Here is a 10,263-nt window from a genome sequence, read left to right on the forward strand (position 1 = left end):
GGGAGCTGGAGAAGTTCTTAGATGGCTCCATTGTGTTTAATCTTTTACTCTCTCTCTATGTGGTTTATATACAGTATTTAAAATTTTCAGGTTTTCTTATTTTTAATAATGATTTTTTATATGTTTATAATGTTGGTTTTCAAGGGACACGGTGGCTCAGTGGGTTAGGACGCTGAGCTTGTCGATCAGAAGATCGGCAGTTTGGCGGGTCGAATCCCGAGTGCCGCGTAGCAGAGTGAGCGCCTGTTACTCGTCCCAGCTTCTGCCAACCTAGCAGTTCGAAAGCACGCAAAAATGCAAGTAGAAAAATAGGGACCACTACAGGTGGGAAGGTAACAGCGTTCCGTGCGCCTTTGGCGTCTAGTCATGCCAGCCACATGACCACGGAGACGTCCTTGGACAAGCGCTGGCTCTTCGGCTTTGAAACGGACATGAGCACCGGCCCCTAGAGTTGGAAACGACTAGCACGCATGTGCGGGGGAACCTTTACCTTTACCTTAATGATGGCTTTCACATTTTGTTGCTTTTATTGATTATTGTATGCTGTGTTGTTTTCTTTGAGATGGCAGGCCATATAAATGTAATAAATAAGTTTTTTTAAATGCCAACTATAATGTGACACCACAGGGCAGCCTCTTCCAACCTGATTATCCTTGCCTGATGGGAGTTGTCGCCTATCACATCTGACAAGGCATTCAAGAAGACTGCCCTCTAGGACACTGAACAGCGATAGAAACAAATGATGGAGATAGTTTGAGCTGTTCTTATGCCACACCTGAATTGCTTTGCCTGCATTAGGAAACCCCTTATGTAAATATTTTAACTCTTTAGAAGTTGTGCTTCTGAAGAGGGTGGTGGAGTTACGTGTTCAATGTAGAGCCAAAATAACAACATCAGAACATAAGCCATATTTCTATAAAACTTTGCTATTGTTACAAAAATGAAATGAAAAGATTATTCAGCTTCTTCTTCAGTTGGGACTAGTAGTTTATTTTTGCTACTTTTCCTACATTTCCTCAGCCTCTTACAATCCCCTTTTTCTTATGCTCCATGCTCACAGTCTATAACTATGAGAAATAAATTATATAAAACTTACAGGCCATGTTTTCAGCAACACACTGAATCGCAAACCAGCTAACAGACCAGGCTTGAATTTCATATTGAACTGCATCAGAAAGGAAAATCTGCAGCATTACAGATACTATTATAGTAAAGACCTCTTTCACAGACCAACAGAAGAAACAGGGCAATTATGCTTCCTGTCACCTGCTCCAAATGCTTTCTTGCCAATTGCCCAAACAATGAAAAATTAAGTCTTCTCTGGAAACTCCCACAACATTCTCTAACTGCACAAGCAGCAGAATACACACCAGACTTGTTGGAGTTTTTAAGTACCGTACATAAAAACTGAATTACAACTCCTTTAACAATAGTAATGTTCAAAGTTACCTATTTTCTATCTTGTTCCATGCTGGTTACCCTGTGTCCTGCCTATAAATATCAGCCCAATTTTTTTCTGATGGACTACCTCTAGTCTACAGTATTTAATTCCCAGTCTTAACTAAGTCTCTACAATCCGTAATTCAGGCAACGAGTACACCACAGTCTCACCCATATCTCTGACTTGTGACTCTTCTGTAAGCTTTAGTTACAAGCTAGAGATATTGATTATTTCAGCAGTTCTCATTTCCATGATGCTTCAATTACTGGAATTTTTTTTTTTAGAAAAAAATCTTCCTGATAAAACTATTGTCAGTCAAAGTCTATCAGCACATAATATGCAAACTCTAACACTTCATTCCAAGTTCCAAAAATGTTAACTAGTAGATATAGAAATATTAAAATATAAAGGTGATAAAGGAATAAAATGCATTATCTCTTTCAGCTTTTATACCTTATGTCAAGATTCTTATAATGCCAAACTTGCCTCTTCCTCCTCCTCCTAAATATTGCAAAATAGTGGGAAGTATCTCAGCTAATTTTAGCTTGTCACTACCATATGTCTAGGCATGCTCAATATTTTTTTCTTAGATAGAACTTCCTGTGATGATTGTTTTGAACTATTTAATATGCAGCGATTAGCAGAACTCAAATTCAAATTCCCACTCAAGTCATCCTCGGGGTCAGCTTGCCGTCACATCAGTGGCCATTGTACCATGGCCACCAACCATTTCATGAGGTAAAGAATGCATGATGTAATCCTTTATATGCTCCCAAGGACGGCAACCTCTACCTGCCTTTCCTGCTCTCTGGGTTTTCCAGTCTGTGCCAGTTCAAGGGCTTCTTTCTAGCTTCTCTGCTTCATTTCATCGTAAGCAAATTGCTTCACTTCAGGTAGCTACTGTGCGGGAATACCCCCTCTCTCCAGGCACTGGTCCCCCTGCCTTCTAGTCATTAAGCAAACAGGAAAAAACCCCACTTTTACCAGTGGTAGAAAGTTTTTGGCAAGTTCATTCATAAAATAGTGAAACTAGGGACCTGTTTTTTTTAATAAAGTAAAATCACAACAGTTCTCCTACGTTCTTCATCTAGCTGAAGTCACCCTTCTATCCTAAAGTATTGTATGTAATTTCTTTCTGTTTTTTAACCAGCTAAGAAGGTGTAAAAAAAAAAAGCAGGGGAATCCACTAATTACAAACTGTCACACAGTCCAAAGGACACATCATGCTGCGGCCAAAGTGGATGAAAGGACTTTTTTAATCTGAGGCGTTTTTTTTCATATGGCTTATAATAACCCAGGGACCAATCAGCTTAAGGTTGCAGTGTGGAAAACCCTTCTCTCATAAAGTTAGCTGGGTAACTTGTGGTCCATTCACTAGCTTTCAGCCTACCTACTTTACTTACGCAACCTTGTTTCTTACAAGAACATTTAGAGGGCAAAAGTCCTGTATAAGACAGTTTCAGTTGCTAGAGAAAAGGTGAGTATGACTATAACAAATAACTAAATAAACCATTCAACATTTACCTAAAGTATATAGTCTCCTGTTATTTTGAAAACAACGTGCATATTTTTCTTAAGACTTGAAAAAAAGCGAAAGATTTTTACAACTCTAAATAACAAATGGAGAAAAATACTAGAACTCCCCATCTTACAACATGAACTGATATTAAACAGCAAGAATAAACTGTAAGAAGATTGTTTTCCTTTCACTGCCATTCGTATTACTTAAGCGGCATTTCTGACTTAAATAGAGAATTACATGTCATTCATTGGCTTTTACAACCATTACAAATACAGGCAGAAGTCAATTTTCTCCAGTGTTTAAAATAACAGGGGAACAAAGAAGGGCACATACGACGTTTTCAAGAAGGCCTAGATAGCAATAGACAGAAATTTCTCTGCTGGTATCACTCTCCAAATCTGTTTATTTAAAGCTCTGTAGGGAGAAGGTTTTAATGGGATTTATACCACAGCTGAAAGAACCTTTTAGTTGATGAGTAATGCAAGAGAAGCAAGGAAGGGCATCCCCAGCCCAAACCCATTATGCAGAGCTACAAAGACACATTGTTTAAATGGGTAGGGGGGAGTAAAATAGCCTCCAGACAGATGGATGATATGGCCCTAATGACTTCTAAAATGTAGAAACTAGCAGCCAAAATAGAGGCACTAAGTTAATAAAGAAGCTAAGCAGTAGGCAAAGCACAATATCCATTAGCCTTGCCAGAACGAAACCTATTGACAAGAAGGACTACTCCTTAAGTAGTTTGACTGAGGCTAGGTTTAGCAACAGCCTCCAGACCTAACCCTCAGAACGGCCATATTAACATTCATTAAAAAGAAGGTTTGTTTTTTAGTAGCACAGTAACAGCACAACGCTCAATAAAAAGGCAAAGCTAGAGGAAATCACTGGATGGGTTCAACAACACATTAAAACATGTGAAAACCAAGAAACCACATCATTATTCTCTACTGTATTGAGTTAAACCATTCTGCATATTTCTTATGTTGGTGCAAAGCGATGACATCCTAAAATCTGTTCTGCCCCCCTCCCCCCATCTAGTTCTTATCCTGTTGTATCTGTAGAGAATCCCTGCCAAATTCTGTGGTCCTGATTTGCAGGTGCAAGAGTTATTGGTTGTTGTTTTTGCAAAGTGATTGTTGTTGTTTTTTGTTCTTTCAGCTTTGCTCCAATCATCCTAGTCACCAGACCACAGGTGTGACATTATATATTTTACAAACCTTGAAGCTATAGTAGGATAATGTCAGTTTTCAGTGGAAAATCTAATGGATGAAATAATAACTGAAGATGAATACAATAGTCTGCACACCAGAGGGAACAAGTTCCTAACGCATGATTATGTACCATGGTAAACTGGAAGTTTAAGACCTTAAAGTGATGGACAAATTTAGCTTATACAACAGTCCTTTACCTAGTATAAACATTGCCAGGGTAGCAATGAAAAACAGATTGTTATCTGCTTTGTATATTAATGCTACTTGAGAAGAGGGGCAGCAGGTATAACAAGTTAAACGGGGACATTTCAAGATGAAAATCATCCCTAAAACCCTTATTGAAGATCTTCAAGTGAAAGAGACTAAAGAAAATTACAATATAATACTGCTGGAAAATGTAAGATGAAACATAAGAAGCAGGGTCAACTTTGCATGGGTAAAAGATGTATTGCACTTCAGACTGAAAGGTTAAAAAGTATTTTTAAATGCAAGGAGGTGCATGCATAGCATCTGTCTGAATCTGCTTCAGCCAAACACACCTTTTTCCTAGAATCGGCTCTGAAAAATAGCCATGAAGTCACAGAAAAAGAGGGAGGTGATAAGGAGTTCAGATAGATGTACCATGAAACACCTTTCTGCCTTCAAAGGGAAAGAACTTCACAACTCTAGTACAGGTAGTCCTCAACCTACAACCATTCAACTGCTCAAAGTTACAATGGTACTGAAAAAAGTGACTTGCAACTGGTCCTTACAGCTTTGCAGGAACCCTGTGGCCAAGTGATCAGAATGCCACAAGCATTTGGCAACCAGCATGTATTTACAATGCTTGTAGCATCTTGCAGCATCATTTGTGACCTCCCCAGCCAACATCTGACCAGCAAAGTCAATGGGGTAAGCCAGATTCACTTGAGGATTGGGTAATTTACTTAACAACCACAATGATTTGCTTAACAACCATGGCAAACAAGCTCATAAAATTGAGTGAGACTTACTTAACAACTGCTGTGGTCGTTAAGTGGACGGCTATCCTGTATGTACACATGTATGGTGCATTGCTTTTATATAAATATATGTTGTACAGTATTGATTTGGGTATTAGATTCATATTATTCCCTTTTACATTTAATAGCAACAATTACTGTACCTGAAGGAAGTGTAAAAAAAAACCCCTCTCTTTTCTTGAGTTGATAGAATTTATACCAGTTCTGAGACAGCCTAGGTATCTGTTATTTTGAAAAACATTGCTTCCTAAAGGCAAATTTGTCCTTCAACTCTATACAGGCTTTTCCAACAACTCTCTTTCATGGTAATTAAAGGTAAAGGTTCCCCCGCACATGCGTGCTAGTCGTTTCCAACTCTAGGGGCTCATCTCCGTTTCAAAGCCGAAGAGCCAGTGCTTGTCTGAGGACGTCTCCGTGGTCATGTGGCCGGCATGACTAGATGCCAAAGGCGCATGGAACGCTGTTACCTTCCCACCGTAATGGTCCCTATTTTTCTACTTGCATTTTTACGTGCTTTCGAACTGCTAGTTTGGCAGAAGCTGGGATGAGTAACAGGCGCTCACTCTGCTACGCGGCACTCGGGATTCGACCCGCCAAACTGCCGACCATCTGATCGACAAGCTCAGCATCCTAACCCACTGAGCAACCGCGTCCCTTCTAGATGAAGATACATGTAGCTATTTAACTTAGGGTGTCTGTGATGTAACATGCATATGTGCTTGCCAAATTCAATAAGACAATAAAGCTTTATAATCAGCTTAATATTTCATACAGAATATTAAAAATATTGATATTCATGTAAATATCAAGAATGTTGATAGGAAAACTGATAAAAAATATATTTCAGGTATGCCATTTTAATTTTCTGAGCTAAAAAACCTACTGAAAAATTATAGCTTCATAATTCTAAGAAAAAGCTTGCATTTGTTTCTCTAGATAGAATGTCCCCTAGGTTATTATTTATCATTTAGTATTTAGATGACAGGGACGCGGTGGCTCAGTGGGTTAGGACGCTGAGCTTGTTGATCAGAAGGTCGGCAGTTTGGCGGGTCGAATCCCGAGTGCCGCGTAGCAGAGTGAGCCCCTGTTACTCGTCCCAGCTTCTGCCAACCTAGCAGTTCGAAAGCACGTAAAAATGCAAGTAGAAAAACAGGGACCACTCCGGTGGGAAGGTAACAGCGTTCCGTGCGCCTTTGGGCGTCTAGTCATGCCGGCCACATGACCACGGAGACGTCCTCGGACAAGCGCTGGCTCTTCGGCTTTGAAACGGAGACGAGCACCGGCCCCTAGAGTCAGAAACGACTAGCACGCGTGTGCGGGGGAACCTTTACCTTTACCTTTACCTTATTTAGATGACTCTCCTGAAATAAAAACGTTACAGTCGCATTATAAAACTTACTGTCCCAGGATGTGTTAAAAGTCACATAAAAGGGCAATATTACAAAGTCCATTAATTCATTTCAGAGCTGGCAGATACAATAATCTCAAGATATTGATGCAAATCTACTGTCAATGTATTTTGATAGTTAACAGATATTTGTTTTAAAAAGCCTTGTGAGTTAATGTAGTTAACAGGGTTAATTACAGGGTTGGTTGTTGTTGTTGTTGTGTGACAATATTGTAGTGTTAAGAACAATAGCACGGCATCCATCCAAAGAATTTATGGTGAGTTTATACTGGCACAGTAGCATGGGTGTCTAACATAGTTGTGCTGGCAGTAGATATTAATGCTAAATATATGTAATCCAGGACCATTATATGGAACAGGGGCAGTCTCTGTTCTTCATGTTCCTTTATTTCAGTTTAAAAAGTGCAATGTGTTGAGTAGCCCTAACAATAATAAACAAGTAATAATCAGAGAACCCATTTTTTATACTTTCCTAACTTAGTCAACAGAAGCATCAGTTTTCCTATACATGAATCTTAGAATAAAACTCCTGAATTATCATTTAACACATTTACAATTTCAAAAACTATGTGCAATATATTAACACACTTCAGACATGGTTTCTTCTTACGTCTGCCTTCCTCCTTGGGCCATTGCCACTAATTTTCATTTTCTTTTTATCGCTACAAGGAGACTCACAATTCCAACTGATGAACACCATTTCTCACAAAATACTTAAAATACATATAAACAACAGGGGCAGATCTTTTAAAAAGCATATTCTATACAGTCATAGTAAGAAAAACAAAGGGGGAAAACAGAATCAAGAGCAGCAGATAAATGTTCTAGTCCTGTAAACTAACAGCATAGGACCCAACCGAGGGTCTTGCTTTGTTCATGCTCATTTCCAATGCTTCAAAGTCCAGGGACACCAGGAACAGAAAGGAAGAATCATGCCTGACCAAACTTGGGTAAAATCAAAAGGTGCAACCTAATAGGCATCCTGTATAACTGCATAAGACTTGTATATGCTTTCCTAGAGAAATATCAAACACAAAAATGGATACTGCCAACAAGAAGAAATGTGGAGGGATGTGGAAGAAAAGGAGACAGCCAACTAACTACCCGTTCCAGGGAGGGAAGTGTAAATTTCTTTACGTTTTCTACCATAGCTTGCAAACGAAGGAGAAACTCCTGAAAGGCGAGGGCGAAGGTCACCGATCACCTGCTCGCACCGCGAAAATGCACCGTGGGCTCTCATCACAGATTAAAAGGGGGGGCGGGAGAGAGAGAGTATCTCCCGGTCACGTTTTGGGTCCCACGAAGAAAAACCCCCAAACGGGACGGATGTGGAAAGAAGAGCCCTTTGCAAAAAAAGGGAGAAGCAGGAGGGGAGACGGTGCGCTCCAGGCTCGGGGGGGGGGTTTCAACTGACGAACTCGGAATGGGCGGTGGGGTGTATTCCGAGATAAGGTTCAAGTTCCGGTTAAGGGTGTCTCCCTCAACCGGCGGGAGAAGGAGGAGGGGACCCAGGCAGCAGGTTTCGGGCTCTCTTAGGCTGGGATGTTGTTCTGGCTTTCTCTCCGGATGGGACTGAGGGGGTTCTCTGCCCTCGGTCGGGCCAGGCGCAGTGCGCAAGGCGGGAGCGCTCCTCCCTTCCTCCCTTCCTCGCGAGCCCCCCTTTCCTTACCTTTGTGCCCGCCGAAGGCCCCGTACCACGAAAGCGAGAAGAGCGCGCAAAGGCAGCCGAGCAGCAGGGTGAGGAAGGTGCCATTGCGGAGCCTCATGTCCTCCGTCTCCTCGGCGATGGCTGTGGCTGGAGAGGCCGCATGTCCCGGGCTCTTCGAGGCGGCCTCAGTCTCCCGGGCCCCGGTGAGGAGCGAAGGCGGCGGCAGGGGCTGCCAGTGCCCAGGCGGGCGAGCGGGAGGGACTCACCGCCGCCCCCGCCTCCTCCTCCTCCTCCTCCTTCTTCTGCGCCTCCGCCCGCTGCCCTCATGCACTGGCCGCGCCCCACCGGGCCGCCGGCTTTAGCGGGCAGCAAAGGCTCCTCTCCCGCTGCTTTGATTTTGCTCGGGCCTGGAGCAGACAGAGAGGGCTGCTGTGCCGCCGCCGCCGCCAAGAAAAGGAAGGGAAGGGGCGGAGGTGGTGCCATCCTGTTAAAGGAGCCGCGCGCCCGCGCGCTTTTCGTCAGGCAGCCCGAGCGCTGCCCACAGCGGCAGACGCGTGCAAGCCATCGCGGGTGCACCGGCTACTTTGCTCTGTGGGGCTGAGGTAGCGTTAGCGAGCGGGTGCTGGCGACGGACTTGAGGAAGGCAACGAGACGGACGAAACGGTCGCTGGACAACAAATCCCATATTCAAGCAAAGAACGGGTCGACTGAGCAGGACTGGAGGTGTGTGTGTGTAGGGGGGGCACTCCTTAAGATGGACGGAATGAATTTTTGCCTCGCCGGGGACCGTCGGGGACCAGGAGCTACGTTTGAAACGACAGCACAATCCTGGTTCACCCATACCTACGAATCACTTGGTTTTCGCAATACAGGTGGTGACTTAAACTTGTGAATGGAACTTCACTGCCACAAAAATGACTTGCCGAACTTTTGAATTGTCTCAAATGCCCCGGTTTTCCAAAGATAAAAGTTCACGACGGTTTCCGATTCCAGATGTCAAAAATCAAATCAAACTAATGCCTAAGCCACTTCTCAGCAAGGAGCACAGGCTGGAAGCCTATTCACGGTGCTGAGTTGAAACATTTCAGATAGCTTTTCCCATCACATTTCAGCCAGCCTTGGCCGTCCATCCTGGTGTCTTCAGCATGCTGGCTAGGGAATTATGAGATCTGAAATCTAATCAGGAAATCATCAGATTAGGGGAGTTTCGTTTAGATATCCATATTTCAAATTTATGAATGGGATCAGTTCAGGGCAGAACATAAGACTGAATCTGGAAATTGGGGGGGAAATGATCTTACTGTATTTGGATTCTAGATTGAATTAAAATAAAACTAAAAAACCTGCAAAAGATAGCAGAGTTTAGTAACAAGGATCCCACAACAGGAGAAGGTATGGTGGGAAAGCTCATGTTTGGATAGGAATTTTTGAAAAAGTAAATATTACAATATAAAAGCAATGTGTGTGTGGGGGGGGGAGACAGCAGAAGTACCCAGTTTGGCTATGTCACGAAAGAATCAATAAAGATCTGAAACAAAAAGAATGAGCACAGGAGGTGAAAGGGCAAAGAAAAATACACAGTAGGACTGTACAAAGCTTCAGAGGGTCCTTTGCTTTAATAAAGGTTTGTGTAAAGTATCTGTAATGTACTGGCCCTTTATATGCTGTAAGTGTTTGATTATGTTGTACTGCTTGCTAATTGCTTAGTTCAGGGGTAGGCAACCTCGGCTCTTTTATGACTCATGGACTTCAACTCCCAGAATTCTGGGAGTTGAAGTCCATGAGTCATAAAAGAGCCGAGGTTGCCTACTCCTGGCTTAGTTCACTTGCTAAGTGTTCATGTGTATGTTGTAATGGTTGCTGGGGCCGGCCTAGACTGGTTGTCTCCAGCCAGCTAAGTAGGTCTTTGGGTGGGAAACCACTGCTTTAAACCTATTGGTCGCCGCCTATCAGCCAACCGTATAAATAGCTGCACAGCAGCTCCTTTGTTGCTTTTATTATGTTCTGACCTTCAATAAAGCCTGTTGCTGTT

General features: G+C 42.7%; 1 protein-coding gene across 1 annotated transcript in view; it reads right to left on the reverse strand.

Annotated features, from left to right (window-relative positions):
* The window catches only part of MGAT4B (alpha-1,3-mannosyl-glycoprotein 4-beta-N-acetylglucosaminyltransferase B), a 111,315-nt gene extending 101,410 nt beyond the window's left edge, over positions 1–9,905 (reverse strand). Inside the window, exon 1 of the mRNA XM_081320992.1 lies at positions 8,253–9,905. Within this exon, the coding sequence (XP_081177118.1) occupies positions 8,253–8,349 (97 nt within the window). The 5' untranslated portion in view covers positions 8,350–9,905. The remainder of the gene's footprint in view (positions 1–8,252) is intronic.
* Positions 9,906–10,263: the final 358 nt, after the last annotated feature.

The sequence above is a fragment of the Vipera berus genome (genome assembly GCF_964194415.1).
Source record: "Vipera berus genome assembly, chromosome: 2".
NCBI classification, from domain to species: domain Eukaryota; kingdom Metazoa; phylum Chordata; class Lepidosauria; order Squamata; family Viperidae; genus Vipera; species Vipera berus.